The sequence below is a fragment of the Colletotrichum fructicola genome (assembly GCF_000319635.2).
Source record: "Colletotrichum fructicola Nara gc5 chromosome Unknown KSG_Nara_v1_contig01, whole genome shotgun sequence".
In the NCBI taxonomy this organism is placed as follows: Eukaryota; Fungi; Ascomycota; class Sordariomycetes; order Glomerellales; family Glomerellaceae; genus Colletotrichum; species Colletotrichum fructicola.
This window is the reverse complement of record NW_027094051.1, coordinates 4,779,642-4,807,140: the sequence shown is the minus strand read 5'-3', so window position 1 is coordinate 4,807,140 and position 27,499 is coordinate 4,779,642. Positions and strand designations below refer to the sequence as shown.

The following is a 27,499-nucleotide window of genomic DNA, read 5'->3' as shown; positions in this document are numbered from 1 at the left end:
GGTTCATCTTTGCCCCTTACCCATCATGTCTCCAACCCCTTTGCTATGAATATACCCAGAATCGTCTTGTCTATTTTGGAGGTCTACGTTGAGGCTCGGCCTCGGACGTCGGGCGGTGCAGTCGGCTGGTGGCCCGAGGACTTGGCAGCAGCTTGGCGGGTTTTGGGTATTATCGGTTTCTTAGGGAGGCCATCGCGGCGGCAATTGGGGGACTATCCGTCTGGCGATGAAGGAGAACAAAAAAAAGCTTTCAGGCTGCGGTCTCGCCGTATGCTTGGCGATGAACGTTTCAGTTATCTCTTGGCTTCTCGTTGTGAGCGGGACGTTGTCCGCGTCTCAGACAAAGAAGGTGAGGTGAGGTGCCTTTATTTAGACGAAGGTCGCTCTCCCGGACGGCCCATGGGGTTGGCATTCGATGAGTTGTCTCTCGATGAACCCCCACGCTCGAAAAATAGGTTCCAATCGTGAGAGTTGATCGTCAAAATAGCACAAAAGGGGGCTCGACCCTTGCCTAGATGTCTTGGGCGCTGCAGTTGCTCCGCATCTTGTGTGTGGTCCAGCGAGTCAGCGATCGCCCTGGCAGCCAATGCAACCAAAGGCTCATTCTTGAAACGCCCCGACGGGAATGGAATGAAACGGCCTGGGGTCGGGAATCTCGCCCATGGGCGCGCTGCCGTACGAATGTCCTCACGTCGATCTTGCCCCCACAGCATCCTGGGGTTGCTGGCAATGACATGCTGGTCTGATTCAATAGCTGTCAAGGGCGGAGCAATACGGAGAACTGGGGTTTGGGTCGTCGGGACTTTTCGGACTGGACGTCGTGCACTTCTCGAGGGTCATGGCGCGCTCCATCCAGGTGAGTGGGCTCCGGACTTCGACAGCGCGGATCGGACGCACAGCGGGCAATGACCGGGACGCACAGCCCGGAGCAGATCGGCGATGTGGGTCTCGGCGCCGAAGCTCCTGTGGGGTATGTGCCGGCACTCCGGGGCTTACTGTCGGATGGAGCATCTCATCGATCTCGACATGCACAGAAGCGGCTTCTTTCTGGCGCATTGGCAAGCCGACATGGGTCTTGCCGACGAGTTCTGCATGAGGCACACCGATGACACTTTTCGTTGCTACCGACATGGGCTTTCCAAGTGATACACCTTCACAGAAGCCATCCAGAGTTGCGAATAACAGCGCCAATTGCTGCAGCCATTTTAAGGCACGCGATGCCTTCAGATGGACGCCGCCATAAGCCTATCATAGCTGTGTCGCATCGGCTTACTGCTCGGTGAGCACTAACTACCAACTCCCTGTCTCAGGCACCAAACGGGATCGCGGCACCGCGCAGGGATGGATCCATAGCCGCCTTCCCCATCGGGACAACAGGAACACCCCCCCGGACACTGATACGCTAGACTGATCTAACCAAATAAACCAAAGTCCCTTTACAATCTACTGCTGGCTGACGATTACAGCTTCACTCTCAGTCGCTGCTGCGCCGCACGACTCGCTACTTATGTTTACGCGAGTAGTCCTGGTGCTGTCCAGTCACGCGCGTCTGATCTCGCTCACTCCTGTTTTCAGATTGGCCTCAGTTCGTACTACAGCGCCGAATGCTCCTCACCGATTGAATTTTGTCCAGCTTCACCGAACAGAGTATCGGCCCAGGCTGCCATACGCGACTTCTCCTTCCTCGTCACGCCGCGATGAAGTCTTCCTGCACCAATGATGACACATTCGGTCCCGTCGTCCACGGTTGTCGTGATGACTTCGACCTGACAATCAAGTTCGAGCAGGTGATCCTGACAATCGTCCCTGCCGCCGTCTTCATTGTGGCTGCTCTGCCGCGCTTGTTCGTCCTCCTCCGCAGGCCCAGAGTTGCAGCAGGTCCCAAGTTCCAATGGCTGAAAATCGCAAGTACTGCTCACCCTCATTTCTGCGCCTTGTCTAACCACCAACCAGTTCTTCATCGCCGCATACGCCGGACTTCGGCTTCATCAACTGGTTCTGACCAGCCGTAGCACGTCATGGACAACGACTACGTCAGTCGCATCGGATGCGATGGTATTCGTGGTCAGTCTTGCGATGATGCCGTTGTCGTTTTTGGAGCATGCCCGCTCTCCCCGGCCATCAACTCTGCTCAGCATCTTCCTTCTGGTGACGTTCGTTCTCGACGTTCCGCTTTCACGAACGCTGTGGCTTTCGGCAGGGTCTGATGCCGGCCGTCAGCAAGCCTACACCTCCCTCGCTTCACTCGTCTTGAAGGCTGCAATTTTGGTCGTGGAGTCTCACCAAAAGCCACTGGCATGGTACGTCGACCAGAAACCGCAGGGTCCCGAAGCGTATGGCGGCATCATCAAGCTGGCTTCGTTCTTCTGGTTGAACGGCCTCTTCATCAAGGGATACCGTAAAGTTCTCACAATCAGTGACCTCTACCTCCTCGACGATGCTATGACGGCCGAGGTCTTGCACGCAAAGTTTGAGCCTCACTATGCGAGAAACAACAGCGTCGGCAAGTCGCATCCCCTCGCCAGGAGCTTGTTTCGTACCCTCGCGATCCCCTTGATCCTGCCGGTCGTCCCTCGGGCCCTTCGAATCGGATTCATGTTTGGGCAGCCCCTTTTGATTCAAGGTCTCCTGCGCTATCTAGTAGAGCCCGCAGACTCTTCGTCGCCGAACAAGGGTTACGCATTCATCGGCGCGGCGTTCTTCATCTACGTCGGCATGGCAGCCTGTCAGGCGCTGCACTTTTACCTGCACGAACGGTCTCTCTTCATGGTCAGGGGAGTGCTGGCGTCCACTGTGTACCGCAAGACGACAGTCCTGAAGCTCTCCGCCGCAGACGACTCCGCTGCCTTGACGCTCATGAACGCCGACGTGGAGCGCTTCAAGGGCGGTATTCAGCATTTCCATGAATACTGGGCGAATCCCATCGAGATTGCAATCGCATGCTGGCTACTCGAGCGCCAGATCGGTGCTGCCTTTGTGTCACCCATCATTCTTGTCATCATCTGCTTCGCAATCGCCGCAGTCATTGCCGGCGTGTCAGCGTCTCGTCAGGCAGTGTGGATGAAGGCTATCCAGAAGCGGGTGGGCGTGACGTCCAAGTCTATCTCCAGTATGAAGGCGCTAAAGATTTCTGCCATGACGGGCCCGGTGGAGAAGTTGATTCTCAAACTGCGGCTCCAGGATCTTCATGATGGCGGACGGTGGCGCTCCATGATCATCTGCGCTGTCGCTGCTTCTTTCACGCCAACCCTACTCGGGCCGACGGTGGCATTTGCGACGACCTCGTCGACTCTGGATGTTACTCGCATCTTTACGTCCATCGCTTACTTGATGCTCATCGCTGGCCCCTTGGGACTGCTGCTGCAAACGTTCCCGATGATGACTGGAGCATTCGCCTGTTTGGGCCGTATCCAAGCATATCTCAACAAGGAAGCGCGAGTGGATTTCCGCAAGACCCCTGAATCGATGCCCCCAGCTAAGCAGAATGGGAATGTTCTGGCGGACTCTGAGGCCACCGCGATTACAGTCACGCAAGGCTTCTTCGGCTGGGAACAGGGAAAGAACGTCTTGGAGAAGATCGACATCAAGATTCCCGCCTCTTCCCTCACCATCATTGTGGGACCCATTGCCTCTGGGAAGTCGACTCTGTTGAGGGCCTTTCTAGGCGAGACACCATACAATTCCGGTGAAGTCGCTTTTGGAGTCAGCTGCCGCAACGTGGGCTACTGCGACCAGTCCCCTTTCCTCTGCAACGACACGGTCAAGGCCAACATCATTGGGCACTCTGCCTTGGACCCGGAGCGCTACAAACACGTCATTGACGCCACCATGTTGTCCGCAGACCTGGCAACGCTGCCCAAAGGTGACCGCACCAAGATTGGCAGCAATGGCGTCACATTGAGCGGAGGCCAAAGACAACGAGTCGCCCTCGCACGCGCCCTCTACCTGGAGACCGAGATTCTCATCCTCGACGACATTCTGAGCGGCCTCGATGCCAACACAGAGGAGCATGTTTTCCGCCGCGTGTTTGGTCCTGATGGTATTGTTCGCCGCAGAGGGGTCACGGCAGTGCTCTGCACTCACTCGGTCCGGCACCTTCCTTCAGCAAACCACATCATAGCCCTCGGTACAGACTGCACCGTGGTCGAACAAGGCTCTTTCGCCGACTTGAAAAACAACGGAAAATACATTGAGAGCCTCCAAGTTTCGGAGGAAAAGGCTGCTTCCAAGGGTGCCGACGACGACGACGAAGATGAACCTGAGCTCATCGCTCTGACAAAAACAAAGACTGCCGAGTCCGTCTTGGAGAAGGAGGCGGACAAGGCACGCCAGGTGGGCGACACGTCGGTCTACGGACACTGGTTGGGCACCATGTCGCCGCTGGTACTTGCTGGATACTTCTTCTGGTGCACCGCCTACGGCTTCAACCAGGCCTTTCCCAACATCTGGCTCAAGATCTGGTCTGAGGACATTGTGTCACCGGATCCGAAGCATGGGAAAGCATACTACTTGGGCATATACGCCCTCCTCGAAGCGCTGTGTCTCGTCTCCTTGATCATGGTCATATTCATCTGCTTGAGAATCATGATCTACCAGTCAGGGGCCAAGCTCCACCAACAGAGCCTGCGGACACTCACCGGCGCGCCTTTGAGGTACCTGACAGTCACTGATGCCGGCACCATCACCGGGCTTTTTGCCCAAGACATCAGCCTGATTGACGGAGAGCTTCCTATGGCGTTCATCAACTTTTCTTTTGGGCTGTTCACTGCGATCGGGATGCTATTCATCATTGCAACCACATCACCCTGGCTGGTTATCACCTACCCGTTCCTCATCGGGGTCGTAGTCGCGGTGCAGAGGTTCTACCTGCGGACGTCGAGGCAGTTGCGGCTATTGGATCTCGAGGCAAAGGGTCCTCTCTAGTAAGTCACATGTCTCTTGAACTCACTCACCTCAGCTAACCATCAACCCAGCTCTCACTTCATCGACACTCTCAAGGGCCTGGCCACCGTGCGAGCTTTGGGCTTCATACCCACCGACATCTCGGTAAACAACCGTCTACTCGACACTAGCCAAAGGCCGGCGTATCAGCTTGCCCTCATCCAGCGTTGGCTGGCGCTCGTTTTGAGGCTCATTGTTGCCGCCATCGCGATTCTTGTCGTCACTCTGTCGACACAGTTGCGAGCAAATTCGGGATACACAGGAGCAACTCTCGTGACGATCATGCGATTGAGTGACACGCTCACCATGCTCGCGTCCTCGTTCACTTCGGTAGAAACCAGTATCGGCGCGGTAGCACGTATCAAGACTTTCCATGAGACAGTCAAGCCCGAGACTGGGCCGGAAGAAGACACTATACCCGAGGAAAGCTGGCCTCAGAAGGGCGCGGTCGAAATCAAGGGCACCTCAGCTTCGTACGGCGACCCCGAGAACCCCAAGTCTATGGATGAACTCGCCATCCGCGATCTCGATCTTACCATCAACGCCGGCGAGACGGTAGCCGTCTGCGGACGCACGGGAAGTGGGAAATCCTCTCTGGTGCTCCTGCTCCTCCGTCTTCTCAACCCTCTTCCAGACTCCGACGGCGACATCACCATCGATTCCCTGCCCGCTAGCAAAATAGACAGAGACGTCCTCCGCCGCCGCATCATCGCTGTCTCCCAAGACCCCATCTTCCTTCCTGACGGCTCGACCATCCAGGACAACCTTGATCCGTTCGGTGAAGCAGATGAAGCAGAATGCAGGAGCGTTCTCGAACAAGTTGGGCTTTCCGCAGCAATCGAGGATCGCGGTGGCCTGTCTGCCGACCTTCCCTCAGAGGCTCTCAGCGCGGGCCAGAAGCAGCTCTTCTGCCTTGCGCGGGCCGTTCTCCGCCGCCGTGTCAGGGGGCGCAACGGTGCCGAGGGTGGCATCCTCCTTCTCGACGAGGTCTCGTCAAGCGTCGACAAGGCCACCGAGGTGGAGATGCACAATGTCATCTCACGTGAGTTCAAGGGGTACACCGTCATCATGGTGTCTCACCGGCTGGACACTGTGATGGATTGCGATACCATCGTGGTCATGGACAAGGGGCGCGTGGTAGAGAAGGGCGAGCCAGGTGTGTTGAAGGATCAGGAGGGCGGTGTATTTAGGGAGCTTTGGAACGCCAGCAGGACATCCGAGGAGTGATGAACGTGTTGGAACGTAAGGACATGGATTGCAATGTTGACCTTGGCTTCTCGGAGTGAGAGGCTGTGATAACCTCAACTCAATGACTTGGAGAGGTGGTGTGAGCCGGCTGTATTGTTGATGAGACTATGTACAATTTTGAGTCAAGACCTTCGTCGCCATATTGCTATTTTGAAGTGAGATTAATGCTCATAGCCATTACCATGGCTCGCTGAACATTGCCAAGTCATCGGTGGCCATCCTTCAGATGTCCATCTTAGCAATTGCAACCAAAGACCTTCTCTATTTCCAAGTTGAACGGCTACTCCTTCCTCGCCTCGAGACTCTGGAAACTTCCAGGTACGGAAAGCACGTGGACCGCGAGTGCCTCAGTCGGCACGGGAGCTCTTGCCTCTGACCGCCCTCCCGCACTTGCTTCTTCCCGTGGAAAGGGACAGAGCTGCTAATGCTCCTTCCGCTTCAACACACGCAAAGCTCTGACCGACAGTTGCCTGCGTCAAAACCTTCTCAATTCCAACTTGGGGGCCGTCCTGCCTTGGCGGAAACAAACTCAGGAACCCCCGGCCTCGATGGCACAGCATCGACGTCATGCCTGCCCTGATAAGGCTTCGGAGTCTCCTATCATCATCATCTAAACTGTCAATCTGAGGGAAAAAGTCAATCACTCCAGCCAAAGGGACGAACATCGCAAAGGACCTGACTCTTGCAAAGTCGCAAAAGTCCATGGTTTAATCTCGATTCATCGAGCGATCCCGTGTCAACCTGCCCAGAGCGGAAGAAGAGCAGCTCCCGGTAACGTCATGGCATTCCAATGATGTGCAGTACACCACACTGACGGGAAGAGAAAAAAGGGGTCTGCCAGGCCCCGGTGCGACCGTGCAACCGATGTCAGACGGCTGCCGGGCTTGTCGCTCGGCCAGGGGTTTGGGAGATCATGTTCATGGTGGTGTTGGGCAAACGGGCTGCGAATAGCTGGGGAGCGCAAGCGCGGAAGCTTGCTCTCGAACCGTTTCCGCGGGGAAGACAGGCCGTCTCACACACACACCAATGCACCAACACACCAACACACCAACACACCAACACTCGCGTTCCTTTCGCTTCGGGTGCGGGCGATCACTGGCAAATCCCCCTTAAACGTCACGGAACGTTTGGGACAGAGGAATGGGAAAGGGATCGTCGAAAGGGTGCGCAATTTACGCGAGGGGGAGACTGAACCGACCGGCGCGCCGTTCTTGGTTGCACGGATCGGCAGTCGGGCAGGACACACATCCCAACGTCGTCCGTCCGTTATCCGTAACAACCTGCCATCTCGAGCAATTTCTCCTTTCTTTCAATCTCTGGTTGGGAACGAGGTTTTGCTTTTCCTGAACCCTCAGACCGGACGATGGGAAGGCGTTCCCGGGAGGACATCCGTCGTCTTGGTTAGCTGGTCGGACAGCATACCCGGCCAGGATAAGGTGGCCATTGCAGATTGGCCACTTGGAATGAAGCGCACGGCTGAGCTGGAATGGGTGGTATGTCACTAGGCGGTGAGCAGCGGTCACCGACTGCGCCGACGAGGGATGCCGGTGCAGCGACGTCACATGCTGAGCGCCCTGCAGACGTGCAGAGTGCAGACGCCAGTTCACCTCTGTCGCTTCCTTCCTCAGCGATTGGGAGCCCGGCGAGTCAGCTCAGCTCAGCCAGTGGCCGTCGAGCAGTTGCGCCCAACCAACTCGGCTGGGAACCCCGGGATCGGAGGAGAAGGAGCTGTTTGCTCGGCGGAAGCTGGGAGCTCTCGCTGGCCAGTGTCAGCTACGCACTCCGACGACGAGCTGCCTGAGGCAATTTTGCATTCACATTCAATTGACAAACCGACCAATCACAAGACGGCGATAACGGCGCAAAAGCGACAGCCAATGGGCGAGGAGGACCCTGCATCGATTGATTAAGCGCAGGGATGATGAAGCATGGCATGCAGCAAGGATACCCTTTGGGGACAAGGGCGTCTGTGCTCGTCGAAAAGTGGTCCGTTATCTCGATTCGCGGCGCCCGATTGTCCACTCCCAGCAAGACGGATCGCTGGGGACGGGACTGGCTGGCAAGACTGGAATTCACGGCGCTGTCTCGTCTTCGTTTGCTGCTGCTGCGAGGCACCGAGCCAGAAATCCCCTCACTCACTGCCGATGCGACCCCAATCCAAAACTCACCGACTTTAACCCACAAGGCGGACGGGACGGCATGCGGCCACCAGTGCACCACCAACCACCAACACGGCACATCTTGCTGGCCTGGCCTGACTCTGATTCTCCCTCTGTGATTATCGCTGAAACCAAAACTCGATAACACCCCGTCGCCACCAGCCCCTTCCCCATTCCCAGCCCTGGCTCTTTCTCGCAGATGAGGCTCGTTTAACGACGACATGTCTCATTTGGGATCATCTGGGGAAGACCACGTCCCTCGCACGTGAGAGATATCCGCTGTAGGGATGATGGCGGCAACTTGGCAGACAACCGACCTTGGGATCCCGGACTTGTCTTGCCCCCAACCGTACCGCTGGCAGCGAGGCGCGAAGCTGGGCAAAAGGAGCGACTGGCCGTTTTGGGAGAGACGATGCAAATGGATTTTCTTTTTCCTCGCTCTGCTGCCGCCACCCAGACAGAGTCTTGCACCCACGGTACCCGCCGTTTTTCTGCGGCAAGCCTGTTGAAAACTGGCCTGCCACCTGCCCGGCCGTGGGCTTCTCTCGGCCGGCAACACCCACGAACGCACTGAACTATGAACCGACGATCAAGCGCCCAATCATCTTACAGGGATAACGGGGCGGAATGTCGGTGTCCCATTCGGAAACCTGTCCATGCCAGTTGTGTCAGTGTGCAGCATCTGCTTGACCAATTCTCGGTCTTTGTCGCATCCATTTCGTGGCTCTGTCAGCGTCGCAGCCGCGGTCTATCGAACGTCCTTTGTGTGTTTCGCCTCCTCGTCAAAGCCTCGTCGGGGCTGTCTCTGGCCGGCGGCGGTTTGACGGACCTCGGCCGGACGTTGCTGTCGAAAGAGGATGAGGACCGAAGCCAGAGCCGCCGAGGGGGACGGGATGGCGCGGTGGGGTCGGCCAGATTCCGGGGACACTCCAGTCTTTTTTCTGCTGCGTGAAATCGCGCTCTGCAAGCCCATGGATGCTGTTAATGCCTAGCGCTTCGGCGACAGCGAAGAGAGGCCACTGGCCACCTGCAGCAACGAACAGACCGTCGTCGCGAGGCTGTGGCAAAAGAAGGGGAACAACCGCGCACTGCACTCTTCCACTCAAACCCCATCAATGCTGCGCAGCGGTCTTGCTTGCTGGGATCCCCGCCACTGAATTCTGTGCGTTCGGGCGAGGCGGCAGGGCCACGAGCGGCCAGCCTGTCGTCTTGGTCGCAACTTCAGTTATATCTATTAGGGTTGCTTGGTCCTTTTCCTTATCTGTACCTTGCTGTATATTGTACCTCGGTCGCAACTTCAGGCTGGTGCCACCAAAAACCACGACGACGCGCCGTCGTGGGCGGGGCCTCCCAGCAACCTATTTGCAAATGCCAAGTCAAAGCGAACCCACAAACGGCCCTCATCTCCAGGCTTCTGGAGGCGTTCTGGAGGCAGTGGAGCTCCTCGAGGTCCAGAGGTGGGCTTTCTGTCACTCTGCGGACAAGTTCCACCCCTGGGAGCTGGGCGGCTGGCGAGCTGTTGTCTCTGTTGAAGGTTTTGGGTCCTGCACGATCTTCTTCATTCGGGTCCAGCTCCATCCCCATCTCCATCTCCAGCTGGCCTCTGCTTTCGCTTCGCTTCGCCTTCAGAGGCTTGTTGATGGGCTCGGCTCCGCCAAATCTCCATCGGACGCAGGAATCTCCCTGCACAGGCACAATCTCCCTCACCAACGGACGGCTGAGGACGGTGGGGTATCGACGTCGATATCTGTTCAGCTTCGCTCAGTTGTCAGGTTTCGACAGCAGATCTTTCGTCCGTGGCTGGATTGGCTCTTGCTGTTCCAGGAAGTTGATGGGCACGGAACGAGATCTCTGAGCGTCAACGTTGCACGACCTGCGTCATATTCACTGCTTGACCTGACTCGGGCCCTTCTCCACGGACCCTGACTACTGAGAGTTTGCTTGGTTCGGTACGTTGCGTGCGGTACTCGTTCGGAGTCTCTGCGAACGCAGACAACGGCGAATGAGCTAGCGAGCAAAACTCCCGTCCTTCTGGCCGACGCCTCAGATCTCAGCCGCCTCAGTGGCCGGGAACCAAATCTCAATTGGCGTTATTGAGCATGAGATCAGTGTGGATAGTGTCACCGAAGAAGCAGCGGCTGCTCAGGAGATTTGCCCACGAACTACGCTGCCGCTAGAGCAAGTCATGCCGAAGCCATCAGGTTCCGTTATGTGGGCAAAAACCGGCACTCGACGGCTGTCGGCTGCCAGCTGCAGTGCGTCCCGTCTAGTCGTTGCAATCCGCAGCAGCGCAGCTCAGCGGCCACCGCAGGCGTTGTGCAGCGCAAATGCCCTCAGACATTGCCATGTGGTTATCGCCCGCCGTAAACAGCACGCGAGGATGCTGTGCCACCCACCCCGCCATTTGCCCCCGTTGACAACTGACGGGACGCTTGCGGCGTGCGATGGGTGCAGCTAATTGCACTGACAGGACAGACCGCCTGGCAACCACATCCAAAAGTCAACAATAAGGAGCATCAAGCCTCATGGCTGAAGAGGAGGAGGCCAACCAGGCAAAACCCACCGAAGCTGCCCAGCCAGTCCCGGCCAGCACAGCCAGCGACCAGACGAACAACGGGCAGCCAACTGGGGAGGCTGGAGATCGGAGGAAAGCGAGTCGCGGCGATTGGAAATGAACAGCGTTCGTCTGGTCCAGCGAGCCAGTGTCAGTGGAGGACGGGTCTCCACATTATGGGGAGAAGACGCCCCCGGCTGGATGGCCCAATGCAGCAATTGAGCAGATGGGCGGTGGGTTTGGAGGGGAGAGACACTGAGGCTTGTGTTGTGGACGTTGGCCGCGGTCCCTCACGTCACGGACTGTGGACGCCCAGCGCCCTCCACGTCTCCAGGCCCTGCCGCCTCGCGGTTGGCGGTCTGGCAGTTTGACAGGGGACAGCGGACAACGTCTCAATGTATCCTGCAACTGCGACTGGCCTAGGCGCGCCTGCTATGCAACTGCCATGCAACAAACATGGCGATGTTGCAGATGACTGGAGTCGAGCGTCAAGAGAGAGAGAGTCAGAGGCAGAGTTACATGCCCGAGTCTGTCGCCTCTTGTTTCTGGGTCCCGACCAAACTACGTGCAGCAAATCTGACCTGTCTGTCATCACCAAGAGGGGCACTCAGACCAGGTGTTCCGACGTCGCACAGGACGATTGGATCCCGCCTATCGCGGTGCAGACGCATAAGGTATCCTGCAAGAATGGATGCGCGCACACGCATCAACGCATCGGGATGGGGGAGGAGGAGAGAGAGGGAGGGGGCGGGAATCACCATCGGTCCATGGGAGGGGGGAGCGAAGCCCGTCGACAGCAGTGCATGACAATAGTCAGCTATCACAATGGGCCTGCAAGTGCCGTTGAAGAATAAGAGACAAATGACAAAGTGATGGGCAACAGCGACAACAAAGACACATGTTTACAAAATCATCAGGACAAATACAATTGGCCTCGGAGAAACACTACTCGAAAAGAGGTACGACTCTAATCCGGGCAGCATTTTACACGCAGCACGCGTACCCAGCCTGCCTAGGCTTTAATCTCAGGCCGCGCAGTGTTCCATGTCCTGGTCGAAAAACGTCGGTTCAGGAACCCCTGCTACTTGCTGCTGCTTTCAATACTAGACGAACCCCATCCATGGGAGAAAGTGTAGGATGGATCCCCGAATCCCGATGTGCCCTCTTTTATTTTTTGCTTTCTTTCTTCAAAGAGGCGCTGGGCACTGGGCAGTGGGCAAGGGACCCATTTTGATGCACGCGTGCGATACGAGCGGCAGCCGGCAAAAAGAATAACAGTGAGAAGAAGAGAGTCCAGATCGGTCTGTGTCCGATGGGGCACCCCTGTCAAGAGTTGCTGTTATTTCTGTTGGCGACGATGCAGCAACCGCAGTGTTTCTGATGAAGATGTGCATTTGCCCGGCCGCGCCAGCGGTTACGATTACGTTGCTGTTTCCGGCGGCGGCCACAGCGGGAAAGAGGTTGATGTATGTGTAACGGTAACTTCGGCATCGTGAAGTTGGATCTACCGGGCGTCGTCCTGCCGCTCGCTCCCAAGTGCCTCAGGCAAGACATAGAGTTATTGGAGACTATCTACACTACACTACACTACACTACACTACGGCCGCGGTCTCATTCCGGAGCGCGGAGCCGCGTGAGAATGGCTGGAGTTCGTGCTAAGGAGGCGGGAGGTTTCCTGGGACGGTGAAGTGGGTTGAAGGGTCTTTGGGGGAGTGTCTGAAAGGTGCATCCCTCCAGCGTCTCGTCCACCGCTAATTTGCAGGCTGCAGACGCTACAATGGCATTATTGCTTTTTTTTTTCGTCTTGATCTCGGTCGTCCCAGACTGGCAGAGCCTCGAGACCTTTTGGCAGGCTACTCGCGGGACAAGAAGTCGGGAGCCAAAAGACCCTGACGGGAGTGACCTGGCCTAGACAACGAAACCAACCACTCGGTCGCTAAGCTTTAGGGGAAGGTGATGAAGCGGCAAGGTAGCTCCAAGTAACTTAGCGGCCGTGTGGACTACGGGCCATGGGCCAGGAGAAGGAGGAGGTTAGAGGAGTTGAGACGACGACGGCGAGGCAGGACAACAACAAAAAAAGACACGCGAGCAGACCCATGGGCCCAAGGAGGTTCCCAGCGATCTTCATCAACGCAGACAGGACTAGCGTGGTCGAAGGGAACAATCAACACGGCGTTATTACGTAGCAGCTCATTTCAGGGTCTTTTTTGTCCTAGACAGCGCTGGTCCATGTTTCCGCTGTCTAGGCTGCTGGGGCCTCGGTGACGGAGGGGCACGGAAGGTGAGCAAAGACAGAGGGTCGAGATTGTGACGGTTTGGGGCAGTTGGCTGGGGCGGAGTGGAGTCTCGCGCCGGAATTCATTAAAAAAAAGCAAGCACAAGCAGAGAAAGAGAGGCTTGGATGCTGTTTTGGAGGGTCGAAAGCCTTGAGCCACTGTGTAATGGTGGAAACGGCAGGCAGCGTTCTTTGTCGATTGCAGTTAGGACGGACGGGACGACAGAGAGAGTCTACGCTCGACGAGGACTAGGCAGCCGGTGTCGACGGAGACCTGGCCGGGGGTGATTTTGGGTGGTTCGGCCAACCAGAGGACGGGTAGAAGACCGCCCACAGCGCAGAGGTCGCTAATGCGGTTACGGGATTGGGGGCACTTTGTGTGTGTGGTGGTGCATCTTGATGATGAGGTGGACCGTGAGGGGGGGGGACCGCAACTAGGAACTGGGAGTGCACTGACTGGAGCGCCGCTGGGACTGGGACTGGACTGGAGACTGGAGACTGGAGACCAACTCCAACTGTGGACGGCCCACGACGACTGACTGACTGCATTGACGGGGGCTTCCCTTGCAGGCGAAAGGGCGGTCGCCGTCGCCTCCGCCGCCGCCGCCGCCATCGACCATCGTGGGCCGCCGCCTTTGCCTTCTCGCTGATACTCTCTGTATTTTGGTTTCCCGTCGTCGCTGATTGGGCAACTGCATCTTGGAGATCGCGGTCGCCTTCCGTTGTTGTAGCTGATGTGGCTTTTGGCGGTGTTGTTGCTGCTGTTGCTGCTGCTGCTCCTATGCACCTTGGGAGACGGGTGGCCATACATACATCTTCTGTCCAGAGTTTATTTCTTATCTGGGCAGACGAGTGCATGCAGACAGACAGACAGACAGCACAGAGGTATGCTTGCTTCACCGTAATGGGCACGGCGAGAGCGTCTCTGGCGGAGGGGTTGGCTGGCAAAAGAGCATCGTGAGTTATTCGTGCCTCTCTTCATAGGAAATGAAGGTCTGCTTGGTACGAATACTTACTTGTATGGGTAAGTAAAACCTCCCGGGCTGGTAGCGTGGGGACTTACGGCCCACAGGAAGCTCTGGAATAACTGCTGAATAGCCGTTTTTTCGCCTGTGATCGATGTACCGCACCTGGCCCGCCTGAGCCACAGGAACCTGACAGGGAGCATTTACTTTGGCCTGGTACCTCAGTACGTTGGGGGGTGTAAGTGACTGCAAAGAGACGCTGCACACAGAGACCCTGGTCCGCAGCGTGTCATATCCTTGATGGGGGTGTGAATCAACAGGGCACTCCCCCTCCTTCCAGCGGCTGGTCCTTCCTCTGGCTGAGGTGCACCGCACCTTGGGTACCTACCTGACGCAGTACGGCAGACTGACTGGTGCTGCCCTCCTACTCGGGCAACTCCCTCCGCCAATTGCCGCAACATTAAAACTAATAGGGAACCCGCACCCCCTTCCACTTGCTCCTGCCCACGGTTCGCCCTTAAGGCTCCTCTTCCCACGCCCCCATTCCCATCCTCGACCGTACTCGTCCCAATCGACCAACCACTACTTCACCATCCCGCTCCCACCTCCCATCTACACCTTTCTCCTTCTACCGAAAATAAATCAACAACCAACATCCAAAGGGAGCCCGTTCTGGTTGATCAAGCACATCTTCGCCTCTTCCACGACACGACGACGAAATATACTTTTGTCGACATTTGCGGCCAAGCTTGCTACTCGAAGCATCGATAACACGAGACCCAACGCCTTCCCTCTTCTTCATCACCACACCTACTTTGCGACACGCTCGCATTCCGCACTCTGCATTCCTACACCACGCGCATCGTTGGATTACATTAATTAGCACCAACCGCCGCCATCCCACGCGCGGTTTTGTCCTCTACATCAATCCTCCACAGCATTACTTACACCACCGACTATCGCCAACACAATGGCCGCCGACCTCATAATGCCTACCCTCGCCGACCAGCGCGGCCCTGCCGCTTTCTACGCGCCTCAGCATCGCCCTGACTTTGGCCACACAAGATCTCAGTCTTTTCAGACCGCGCCGCGACCTTTCGGCCAGCGCATCTCCCCCCTCAGCACTCCTCACGACGGCTCCCCGACCTCGCCCAAGTCGTGCTTGACCGACTCGGTCCGCCCTGCCTACATGCCTGCCGTCCTCCGCCCCAACCACCACCACTCCAAGAAGCCGCGAACCCCCAAGGCCGAGGACCTTGACGGCGAGGACCTGCTCTGCCTGCGCCGCACCAACAGCAGCTTCATCAGCCTGCCCGGCTTCAGCGTCATCGGCTCCAAGCTGGCGCGTCGCTCCACCGGCGACAGCGGCAAGGTCGTGGACCTCGAGTTGGATCCCGAGCTGTTCCCCGAGGTTACCGGCGAGCCTACGCGCAAGCACTGGAAGGTAAGTCCACACGACGGTGCACTGCATACCCTGCGAGACAGCGGATGCTAACGAAACTCCACAGCCCGACACCGAGTCTACCATGTGCGACGACCCGACCTGCAAGCGCAACTTCAACGCATGGAACCGTCGCCACCACTGCCGCCGCTGCGGCAACATCTTCTGCGGACCTCACTCTACACAGTTCATCCCCCTTGACGAGGACTGCGAGTTCAACCCCCGCGCGACCTTGTCCCGCGTCTGCTTTCACTGCTTCACCGAATTTAAGGTATGGAAGAGCCGTAACGGCAGCCGCAGCGGGAGCGACCAGAGCTCCGACTCTACCAGCACCACCCCGACCAGCCCCATCGTTGCGAGCCCCATCGTTCCCACGACGCCGGGCCTCCTGGCTCCCACCAAGGGCCCCGAGGTCGCTGCCAGCGTGCCGCGCGACTGGAACTGGAGCACCTTCTGAAGGGCTCGACGAATTCGGCGCATACGGAGAGGAATAGAAACCCGAGGGCGCGAAGCCATAGACGGATCACGATTCACGGCCTTGACGAAGAGCGAACACAATAGACTCATAGACTTACAAACGGCGGCGTTGATTCTCATCAACCTCCCCGACGATACCAAACACCACCACCACCACAACAACAACAACAATACCCACTAATGGACTACGCATACGCGTCAACATCATTACATCCGATCCGCACTTAGAATGCCTTACCGGTTTCTACACCACCGATTTGGCATGGCTCCGTTTTGCATTTAGCGTGGCGTTGGCAGGATATCGAGCTTGGAATTTGGCTTGTCGTCTTTTTTGACAGTATTGGAATGGCTCGTTTTACGGAACACATACATTGGCTCTAATCAGGCCCTCCTTTCGAACGGAGTTTGGCGGCGTACTTCATGGAGGTGTCTATACCCCAGATGTGATGGCCGGGCGTTTCGCCCCCGCTCTCTGAACCCGCCCGGGTGACGAGGAGGGAAGACGAAATTGGTCGGCCGAACACCTTCATGGATCGGCGTTGTGTATTTAGAGTTGGCCTCACCTATTGGTCGATGGCACAGAAATGAGATAGGATGAAGGATCGGGATAGGGCGGGGGAAAGGAGGAAAGGGTCAACAACCCGGACGGACGGCAGCGCAACCTTGTCGCGCACGTTAGGCCACGTCCGCCGCCTTGAAGTACCCCGCATGACAGACAAGAAAGAAATACCATTGATTGCATCCACACGGAGTTCCACCTCGCGAAACCTTGGCTTGTGACTGTGACGGTTGGACAGGCGGTGGTGGGCTTGCGGCTGCCTGTTCACGATGCTTCATCAGCAATCCAGACGTGTCCGAGTTCTTGTTGCTCACCGACCCGTGTCTCTGGGCATTACCCGACAAGGCAAATCTTCAGCAAGCGCGACCGAGTGACTGGTTCGAGGTGTGTGTATGCGCAGTGTGTGTGGGTGGTCATCCTTGAGCCGAGGCTAGCCTAGTGGCTGGTTGGCTCTTCTTACCTCTCTCTCTTGCCAGTTGTCACTCGCCCCCCCATTCCCCCTCCGTCCTACCCCAGGTCCAGTGAGGGTAGGTTGGATTTAGCTCGGGATCTTGGTGGTGTAAGATCTTGCGGCGAATGTCGTTGTCGGCTGCGGCGAATGCTGTGGACAAGTGACACACACCGCGCCGTGATTCATAAAAGTGAGTGCTCTGCCCGCGATGTTACGGAGGCGAGTGGCTGGATATGTGTAACCTTTGCAGTCTCTGGTATTGACTCGCCTTCTGGTCAAAGACGTTTATCATCGTGGAGTGCTCGTCTTGCAGGGTATGGAGTGGTGACCTGGTCCGCTCACGATGGCATGACAGCGTCATCAGCGGTAGATTCTGGGGCTCATGCTTGTGTTGAGTGAGAGAGACAGCCAGGCCGAAGGCAGCAGCAGCAGCAGCAGACCGGCGGAGCAGGCGCAGTCGCCAGCGGGAACAAGGGAATAAAGATCGCGGGCCAGGGGAAAAAAAAAAGGAAGCTAAGTACGTTAGGTAGTCCAACGACGACGAGGGCGACGCACCCCGCGTCCCAACGCACCACGCGACGCTGGACGAACCGGGCTCGGACACACACATGCGCGCGCGCGCACATGTCAACGCGCTGCCGCCGCTGCTCCTGCTGCGCTCCTGCATGTCTGCTGCTGTACCCGCAGCATAGCCCACCAGCCCGTGTGAACCATCTCACGACCGGCAGCAGCACGAGTGGGCGCGCGCAAAGAGGAGCAACAACGCCCCCCCGCAAGCTTAAATCCGCTGATGGCGGCCATCCAAAGTTTATGCCGTGGCTCAGACATGTTCCGGCGGAGGAGTCACAGCTGCGTGGGCTCTGTGTTGTGACCTTGGAGAGGAGACTTCTATAAAGCTGGGGCCCTCTGGCGGGAAGAAAGAATGTGACTGATAATGTCACTCGGAAAGGATTACAATTACCATGTGGCGTTTGTGAGTCAGGAATAAGAACGAGGAAGCCTGGGGTGCGGAGTATCGAACGGGCGTGCACGTACATGGCTGCATCCGTCGCTACCCAACACAGAGACACCACACCGGACGTTCGACGTCGGCGTCTTGCTTGCCCCGGAGGCCGAGTATCCACATTAATGCCCTGCCGTCTCCGACCTCGCATCGGACCGGCTCCGTGTCGGAACGGCTGGAAGACCCCCCCGATCCGGCAAGAGCTTAGGCCGACCGCATCCTACTCTTCAATGAGACCAAGTCTCCGAAGCGTGTCACTCAAAAGCGCGTTTTGGGCACACCACAAAAGAATTGAAGAACCAGATTGGGTACTAAAATATATATACACCTGCCGGATCACGGCCGACTGCCCAGGTACCTCATGCGATAAAATGCAAAACTCTAGACGGTTACGACTAGATAACGAGCGCTCCGGGCGATGCAAATGCTTTACCCCAAATGTTTTCCCTGCTCAGAACGCCAGATAAGTATGACCATGCCGCCGTCCCAATTCCCACCCTCTCAGTCCGACTATCCTCCACAGTAACCCTCGTATGTCCCATTACGCATCCGTTGCAACCCCTTCGCACAAGACAATCAGGCACGGGCCTTGTTGTTGGTCTTGCCGGCGCCGCGGCGGGGGCTACCCTCGACGGCATACTCGGTAGAGCCGTTGTAGATCTCGCGGTTGACATCGCGGGCAGCATCCCAGCCAGCCTTCTCGGCCAGGGTGACGTTGCTCTCACGGCGGACCTTGCCCTTGCCCTTGGCAGACTCGGCGCTGCTACGGCGGAGGTAGCTGCGGATGAAGAACATGACGAAGAGGTAGGTGAGAGGGGCCAGGTAGAAGACGTTGAGCCAGATGGCAAAGGTCTCTCCGCTGGTGGTGATGCACGGCTGGGTGACGTATACGGTCTCGGCGATGAAGCCCGGCTGGGGAGGGGCAGCAGCAGCGGCGGCGACGGACGCGCCCGCAGCCTCCTCGGCGACCTTGGCACCGGCGCCGAAGACCATGTTCTTGAGACCCTCAAAGGCACCGGCGGCCGCAGTGGTAGCGGTCTCGGCAGCGGTGCTGGTGACGGCCTCAGAAGCGGCGGCCTCGGCGGCCTTCTTGGAAGTGTAGACGGTCACGGGAACGGTGTAGGAGACGAAAGAGTGCAGCATGGCATACGAAGCACCGACGAGGAACTGAGTGATCTGCATGGTCGTGAGGGTTCGCTTGATCGCCATGGGAACGCGGATGTTGAAGGCGGTGATGGTGTAGTAGGTGTACTGATCTCATGGTTAGCATCTCTCATCGCACAAAGACAGGCCGGTGCAAACTCACCATCATGGCGTGAATGAAGGAGTTGACGAGGACGAACATCCAAATGGGAGCAGACATGTAGCGGATACCAGCCCACATGCACATCATGGCGCCAGCGTGGTGGTAGGTCTGGAGGGTGGAGCTGAGCTTGCCCTTGGCCAGGATGATGAAGGTATCGAGAACCTCGTAGAACTTGCTCAGGTAGAAGATCCAGCCGTAGAAGGCAAGACCCTCATTCCAGATTCTGCCAGTGGAGGTGCGGCTCGGGCGACCGTCGAAGCCGAGCGCAGACTGTCCGGTCAAGCTGGACCAGAAACCGACGGTCTCGTTGTAGACAGTAGCGGCACCGAAGCCGCCGTTACCGTTGAGCTGGCAGAAGCTGTCGGCGGTGGCAGCCAGGCCATTGGGGCCAAAAGGGCTCACGACGCTCCTGCGCATGCCTCCCAACATGCCCCAGAAAGTCCAGGCCGAGTAGACGGCGAGGAAGACATTGTGCAGAACGACAAAGGCGAAGAAGGGCTTCGTCTTGCTGATTGCCCAGGGCTTGCGACCAGTGGACTGGTTGTACTTGTTCAACAGCTTGATGGTGACGGCGTAGAGGGCGGCAATGGTGATGGGCACCTTGGGGTCGAGGGCGGCGGAGAAGATGTGGTCGGGGATCTCGAAGGGGGGTGCGGCGGCCATGGAACCCGGGAGCGGCGGGGGGATTGCCATGTGGGCGCCGTCCGGAGGGAACTGGAAGAGCGAGGGGGACGGGAGCTCGCTGAGCACGGTGACGCCGGCCATGGTGGGGGATTGACCAATTGCGAGCCTCGGTCCAAAAAAAAAGAAGTGGTGGTCCCGCTGTTCGCTCGGGCGTTGGGGATTCTGAATCGTGTCTCAGCAAATGAGACAGGAGCTCGTTTTGAGAGGAAGGTATCTCAGCACGCGACCGCTGCAGAGCTGTTGGATGGTGGAATGTGAGGCTCCGACGTCGATCCGACTCGGTGACAGTGGGAGACGTGGGTGAATTCAAACCAAAAAGGAGGAGTGGAAGAGCTCTGTTCAAGCAGGTTGAAGCTCTTTCGCAGACAAGATCTTGCTGACCCAATGGCGCAGATGGTGCTCTGTCTGTCACAGTTGCAAATGGAGAGTCTTCCAGAGAGAGAAGAGGAGAATGGGGAGGAAGAAGAAGCAGAACAAGCAGCAAGGTCCAAGCGAGGGGATCCTCGAGGTCTTAATATGGGGAAGGGGAAGAGTGGTTTTCTGGACCGGAGCTGGAACACTGGAGCTTGAGCTGGAGTTGGGACAACAACTGCTGGGCGTGTGAGTGCGTGTGGTGTGTGGGCATGGACGGGGACGGCGACGGGGATCAAGATGGATGGGATGTGCTTGGAGTGTGCAGACCTTGCAATTCTTGACGTGGATATGATGGGTGTGCTACCTCACCTACCTTACGTTAGGCCAGGCCAGGCGGCTCCTCCCCTCCTCGTCACGTAGGTATCTGCACTGCTACTACCTACCTCTAGCTTGATTGGTTTTTTTTGGCGTGGGTGCGGTGACGACGAGGAAAGTGGACATGATGGGACAAGATACCTCAGTCTGCTGCTCAGACTTTAGTCATATTTAATGCTGGGGTCGGAGCGCAACGGGCTGATGTCAAGCATGTCAAGCACGCCGCGGCAGGGCAGAGGCGGAGGCAAAGGCAAGCTGGGCATCCGTAAATGCTGCATCTCGCTGCGTGCTATGCAGTGAGAAGGTGCTTGTACCGTCTCAATGCCATGGGAAAGTCCTTACCAGATGGGTAGGTATCAGTCCAAACTAAGGGACGAATGGTACGGTACGTACTTTTGTTTCCTCACAGTGACTGCCCATGTAAGGGGAAGAGCTACCTTACCGTAGTACCTACCTTACAATGTAAACCACCAACAACAGGAAAGAGCAGCAGCACATCGCCTTCCTGATGCCGCAAGTCCCTCGTGCGCGCTTGCCCGCCTTGTCGGGTGGCCGCGGGAGGTGCTACTCTCTGTGGATTCCACCACTGAACAGCGGCCCCGCCATTCGATGGGAGTGGTCCGCCAAGCAACATGCAGAGACGGATACCTTGTCCTGGCTGACGATTGTTGAGCAAGCACATGATTAACACCACCGCCAACCTACGCCTCCGGATACTGAGACTCCGGACGAAGGGCGCCGCGCCGCCTTCCAGACGCCGTTGCTGTTGACGGATGGGAGTCCAAGTCTCCAACAACAGGGGCCCTTGGGGCAGACGGATCCAACTTGAACCCAAGATCGACTCCCTGAACCTCACTTGCCTCGGCTCTCGACATCATCCTTGCTCTCTTGCTTTTTTTCTTGCAAGGAATCATGGATCGTTTTTACCCTGTCCGTCTGGGGCAACATTTCGCAACAGGGCCCGAGCAACACCAAGAGTCAACTTCAGGCTTGCCTCGGAGCAAAGTTGCCAACATCAGCATCGGCACCGTTCAAGTGATATTACCTTTGCGCGGCTGCCAATTTGCTGACTGAAACGGTTGGACCAGCTGCGACATGGGTGCTTCTTCTTGAGATGTGGCCCTCGCTGTTCCACGAGAACGAGGCGCCAACAAAGCTTTGGTCACCAGCTCCAACTCTAATTCGGGAGCCGCTTGCCGCAGGAAAGGATATGCTGCTTCCAACCAAGGCACCTACAGGCTACATACACTAGGAGCATCTGTTCGGCCCAATCGTCGACAAGGCCATTGTTTGGCCACGAACCTGCACCACCAGCCCGCAGTCCAGGCCAGTCAGTGCTCTCTGGTCACGCTTCTTCCGACATTATGCGACACCCACGAGATCGTGATGAGATTCTCCTGTGTACTATATGCCTGACACGAACTGCCCGTCGGGAGCTCCGGCTTGTCACTTGAGCAAAGGGGAAAAAATTGTCAAGCACAAGCGACGCACTTGCAACGGCGCGCAACACGCATTCGGGAGAGACGTCGGCTGCCAGGGACCCGTTGTCACCCAATCCCTTCTGGAAGCTCAGCCTGGGCGAATAAAGCCCCTGGTTCCTGGTGGGATCCTCGCGTGCGGGTCGTGTATCTTTACGGAGGAAATGCTAGTGCCCTCACACAGATGTCGTTCTGCAGGCTAACGCGCATGAAGTAGCTCACGTTGCAAACTATCGACAGTCCATCCGCCGTGGGCCCTGGCTACCCGACCTGCGTCCATTTTGTTGGGGAGCGCTATCCCCGATTCTGTCCATCTTCCTGCTTCGTATCACAGATTTTTCTCTCTTGATTGCAGGCCTTTTGCGGGAGGACCCTCTTATCCAGCATCACGAAATCGCTTCAGACGCTCCGATAAGCATGTGAGCGACCGGGTTTCGAAGCAGGCTTCTCTACGCGGTTTGCCATCATGCCATTGATGACGGCCGTCAAGTCGGACTTGGTCCATTAGACTCGGCCGGAACGCATCGGACGGCATTGAAGCGCCTCTCCCGTCTTCCACGTTCCTTAGTCGGCATGGCATCATACAAAGACACACCTGGGTGGCCCCCTCAACAGCTGCGCCCAACCAGACATTCGACTCCAAATGGGCGACATGTTCAAGTCGTGCAGTGCACCGCCGAAAACCTACCACCCCGCAAACTCCGATGTTCGCAACCGCCAACCTGGAAAACGGATACTACCAGGAAGGAGCTTGCGCGTGTTCTCGCAGAACGGTCAACAATTTTCTGCGCAGATCGACTCTCACATGCATTTTTCAGACACTCTTGACGATTTTCCCAACAAATTCGGCCTTCAGAGGCAAACGCGGCCCCAACTTCCGTTTTGAACGCTCTTGGCCGCCAGACCGCCCATCGCCAGATGACACCCCGCGCCCCCTGTAGACGGATGCTGGACCCGCCATTGGACCCTGAAAAATTCCACTGGACGTCTGCTGACTGCAGTCCGTTAGAGGGGAAGCCAATCTGGCATTTGGCCACAGACACCCTGCCGCCGTCGGGCTTGCTTCTGCTTGCCTGCCATGTCCTGGATGGTCCGCTCGCCCGGTTTTGCCGGCCCCTTGGCGACGCTGGACGGCAAGCCGATGCGCTACCGAGTGACAGACCCGAGCCCCTGGTCTAGGCTGTCCCAACGGCCCCGTCGCCGGCCCGGACCCAATGCCTAGTGTCCGGCGAGATTGACCATGGCGCCGGCTCGCTAGCGAGCTGTCAGCCACGGAGACCGCCGACCTGGCCGGGATGAGTAGTTGCGCCATGTGCTGGACCCAGGACACGGAGTCTGCGCCTCCGGGTGAGACGAACTGAGAATGGACTTCATGTAGCGCCCGGAAGCTTCCAACGGCCAGCCAAGTTGCGTGGAAGGCTGCGGCATCGAATGTTGCTCATGGTTTCGATGAAGCATATATCAAGCAACAGACGAGCAGGCTCGACTGACGGACCATTGTAGAATCATGAGCATTTCCAGTTCTGTACTGTTCATGCGAGCCGAGGCTGAGCCCTCCCCGGCTCAGCAACTTGCATCATCGATCTGCCCCACAGGATCTTGAATCTCACCACAGGCATAGCAACGTACGATCGGCACCTACAGCTGACCCGGCATCTTCCTGTTGGCGCAACCTCGAACCACTGCCAGATCTGCCCATTGAAGGTTGTCCGGAGTCAGATTCCCGACAGTCCGGCTCCCAGGTGCGCGGCTGTGTTGTTTTGAAACCAATGCGTTCTTCCAAGACACCAGCAAACATGCGTTGCAGCCGCGCTCTAGTCAGTTCAGCCCTTCAGCAGTCGGCCGGTCCCGTGTCGGGCGTCCGGTATTTCACTTCAGTACCTGTGGTGCAGCTTGTTGATCGCATTAAGGTGCTCTCTCTGTCTCATTAGCTGGGCTCTCGGCCTCCCACTCAAGCCGGCTCCGGCTCCGTTCCCCGCACGATCAGCTCGACTCAGCTTCTCTTACTCGCACTAACAACCTGCCGTGAGGTTGCATGCACCCAAGTGCCGCGCCATTGCTGCACCCCGCCTGCATATCTGTTCTGACAGCTCCGTCACCTAATGTTGGTGTGAAGTGTTTGTGCAGACGGCTCGAACTCCAAGACAATCAAAGTCATTTGGAAGCTAGGATGGGTTCTAGAGTGACCCGTCAAATCTAGCGATGGCAAAGCTCTTTGACCTCTTGCAGGCATCCCGGATTGGGCCTAGGCCTTTCGGCAGGGAGAAGCAAGCAAGCAGACGCGATGAAAATGGAGGCTGGACGCCTCTTTGCACAGACCCCGCATCCATGGGAAACACGCACCCCTGCAGGACCACCATGCGAGCAGCAGGGGGCAACCAACGACGTCTCTTTGCTCCCACACAGCCCAGCATCAGTCGATCATGAGCTTCCGAGGTGCTTTCCCTCGCTCATGTCACTGAAAGTATACCTTATCCCAAGCTCCCCCTCACCCGATCGGTTCTAACTCTACTGCACGTCAACCCCCTCAATCGATAGGTCTCTTTACCGTTGTATCCGTGTGTACCGCCAAACGCCTCTCGCCATCCCGTATCAACAACAACTTCCGTATTTGCTCACGATGGGTTTGCCGGAAGAGGTCTCCAAGCTTGAGCTTCCGGTGCTGCCGACCTCTGACTTTTGGAACGAGACGCAATGGAGCGTTCTGTTTTCCTTGCTCGAGGCGGCGTTGCCGTCCATCGCGCGGCCCGCGACCCTCTCAGACAAAACGAACCAGGTCCGAGTGTCTGAGGCCGAATATGCGCAGGCTCTCCAGCTGGTCCAGAATACTATGAAGAACCCCCCGTCAGAGGAGAAGTTTCAGGAGTACCTAGCACACTGTCCCGCGAAGGAACCCAAGTTCGTCGAGAGCGTCACGAGAACCCTGGCCGCGCTGCCTAGTGCTGCCCAGAAAACGCTGGGTGGTGCAATGGGCGCGTTGGGGTATGTAGCGAGCCACCCGTCCTACCATGGATGAATGAGAAGACACGAATGGGGCTGACCAAATGACAGAACCCGCACCGGTACATGGTTTCTCACGGGGTACTGGACCCCGGCCAACCAGCAACCGCTCTACGTTCGTGAGAGGATGCTCAAGGCGTGGCAGACCTCCAGAGTGCCGACTATCCGCGTCTTGTCAAAGTCACTATGTCTGCTGGCCCAGAAGTGCGCCGTGCAGACCAGCCCCCTGTTCAGAGAATTGACTGACTACACCGACATGCCTGATTTCCAGACGCACGGCGAGGGCTTCGACTTCAATTTCATGCAGTTCGAGTCGTCAGCCTCACCGGCCATTGTCGAGACCGACGTCGTCATTGTTGGCTCTGGCTGCGGAGGCGCCGTCGCTGCCAAGGTCCTGTCTGAGGCGGGCCACAAGGTGCTCGTCGTAGACAAGTCATACTATTTCCCGCCCTCGCAGCTGCCCATGACTCAGGACACGGGGTGTCAGTACCTGTACGAGAACGGCGGCTTCATCACCAGCGATGACAACTGCCTCAACATGGTTGCCGGCAGCTGCTGGGGAGGTGGCGGCACCGTCAACTGGAGCGTTAGCTTGCAGACTCAGGGCTTTGTGAGAAAGGAGTGGTCTGAGCAGCGCGGCCTGCCCTTCTTCACCTCGCCGCAGTTCCAAAACTCGTTGGACAAAGTATGCGATTTCATGGGCGTTAGCGCCGACAAGATCAAGCACAACCACCGCAACAAGGTGCTGCTTGACGGGTCCCGGAAGCTCGGGTGGCACGCGGCCACAGCCCCGCAGAACACCGGCGGCGCGGAGCACTACTGCGGCCAGTGCCATCTCGGCTGTGGATCGACGGAGAAGCAGGGTCCCACCGTCAGCTGGCTTCCGGCGGCGGCGGCTTCAGGAGCCAAGTTCATTGAAGGATTTGAGGTCGAGAAGGTCACTTTCGACGAGTCCACAGGCTCGAAGCGTGCGACCGGTGTCGTCGGAAAGTGGATCTCGAGGGACTCTAACGGAAACGTGAGCACGCCGGTGGAGCAGAGGACCACGAGGCAGGTCATCATCAAAGCCAAGAAGGTCATCATGTCTGCCGGTTCTGTGTCGAGTCCTCTCGTGTTGCTGAGGAGTGGTCTCACAGTGAGTCGCGGTTTCTCACGGTTAAGTCTATTCTGCTGACCAGGTACTAGAACCGACACATTGGGCGCAACCTCTACGTACACCCCTGCAATTTTGTCGGCGGATATTGGAAGGAGGATGCGAAGCCATGGGAGGGTAGGTCGCAATCACGCCAAAGCGTACGCAGAAGACTGACATGCGCAGGTGGCATCATCACAAGCTACTGCTCCACATTCGAAGATCTGGACAAAGCAGGCCATGGTGTGAAGCTCGAACCAACCTGCATGATCGTACGTATTCCGGCATCCTCCCTGAACGGTTACTGACACGCCTGCAGCCCTACGCGATTCTCTCAAGCATGCCTTGGCAGAGCGGGCTCGCCGCGAAGATGGCCGAACTTCGCTTCCGCCACTTTGGCGCCTTCATCTCCTTGACCCGCGACCGCGATCCGGGCCGCGTGTACCCGGATCCCATCACCGGCCGGCCGCGCATCGACTACGTAGTGTCGGACTTTGACCGCGCCAACACCCTCGAGGGTGTCATCGCCCTCGCCAAGATCTGCTACGTCGAAGGCGCGTCTGAGATTCACGCCTTCTTCCCCGGTCTTGCGCCTTTCGTCAAGGAAGACCACGCCGAGCCGCCCGAGAAGTCCATGGCCGACCTCTCATCGTCCTCCCACGAGAACGGACTGGAACACGACGGCACGCTCGACGGCGTCAACGACCCCAAGTTCAACGCTTGGCTCGAGGAGGTCAGAAAGGTGGGCAACGCGCCGCCCGTGGCCATCTTCTCATCTGCGCACCAGATGGGGACGTGCAGGATGGCGCCGAATGAGGACGAGGGTGTTGTAGGGCCCAAGGGACACGTCTGGGGCACAGAGAACCTGTTCGTGGCGGATGCGAGCGTGTTCCCAAGCGCCAGCGGCGTCAACCCGATGATTACCAACATGGCCATTGCCGACTGGATCGCGGCGGGAATCGCAAAGGAGCTGAAGACGGAGGCTTGATAGAGCTCTGTACATACACGACTGTAGAAATGTGTGCGAATACCCGAATGAGAGACGTGGGACAATCTTAGTTGTTCCAATTCAGATCTAGAATGGTTGTTTTCGTGTG

At 57.5% G+C, this 27,499-nt stretch overlaps 4 protein-coding genes across 4 annotated transcripts; 3 read left to right on the top strand and 1 right to left on the bottom strand.

Moving 5' to 3' along the window:
- Window positions 1-1,697: 1,697 nt before the first annotated feature.
- On the top strand, window positions 1,698-6,168 carry CGGC5_v001347 (ABC transporter FUM19; the record flags this gene model as incomplete). The annotated part of the gene is made up of 3 exons (XM_066150821.1): window positions 1,698-1,843; window positions 2,013-4,922; window positions 4,974-6,168. The coding sequence occupies 3 exons, from the start codon at window positions 1,698-1,700 to the stop codon at window positions 6,166-6,168; spliced, it is 4,251 nt and encodes a 1,416-aa protein (XP_066009777.1).
- An 8,944-nt stretch (window positions 6,169-15,112) lies between these two features.
- Window positions 15,113-16,040, top strand: CGGC5_v001346 (FYVE-type zinc finger-containing protein; the record flags this gene model as incomplete). Its single annotated transcript, XM_032034377.1, has 2 exons — window positions 15,113-15,586; window positions 15,651-16,040. The coding sequence occupies 2 exons, from the start codon at window positions 15,113-15,115 to the stop codon at window positions 16,038-16,040; spliced, it is 864 nt and encodes a 287-aa protein (XP_031886240.1).
- Window positions 16,041-18,649: 2,609 nt separating this feature from the next.
- Window positions 18,650-20,144, bottom strand: sre1-2 (Elongation of fatty acids protein sre1; the record flags this gene model as incomplete). Its single annotated transcript, XM_032034376.1, has 2 exons — window positions 18,650-19,324; window positions 19,380-20,144. The coding sequence occupies 2 exons, from the start codon at window positions 20,142-20,144 to the stop codon at window positions 18,650-18,652; spliced, it is 1,440 nt and encodes a 479-aa protein (XP_031886237.1).
- Window positions 20,145-24,890: 4,746 nt separating this feature from the next.
- Window positions 24,891-27,390, top strand: FAO2 (Long-chain-alcohol oxidase FAO2; the record flags this gene model as incomplete). Its single annotated transcript, XM_032034375.1, has 5 exons — window positions 24,891-25,252; window positions 25,322-26,405; window positions 26,456-26,540; window positions 26,589-26,674; window positions 26,722-27,390. The coding sequence occupies 5 exons, from the start codon at window positions 24,891-24,893 to the stop codon at window positions 27,388-27,390; spliced, it is 2,286 nt and encodes a 761-aa protein (XP_031886238.1).
- Between the last annotated feature and the right edge of the window lie 109 nt (window positions 27,391-27,499).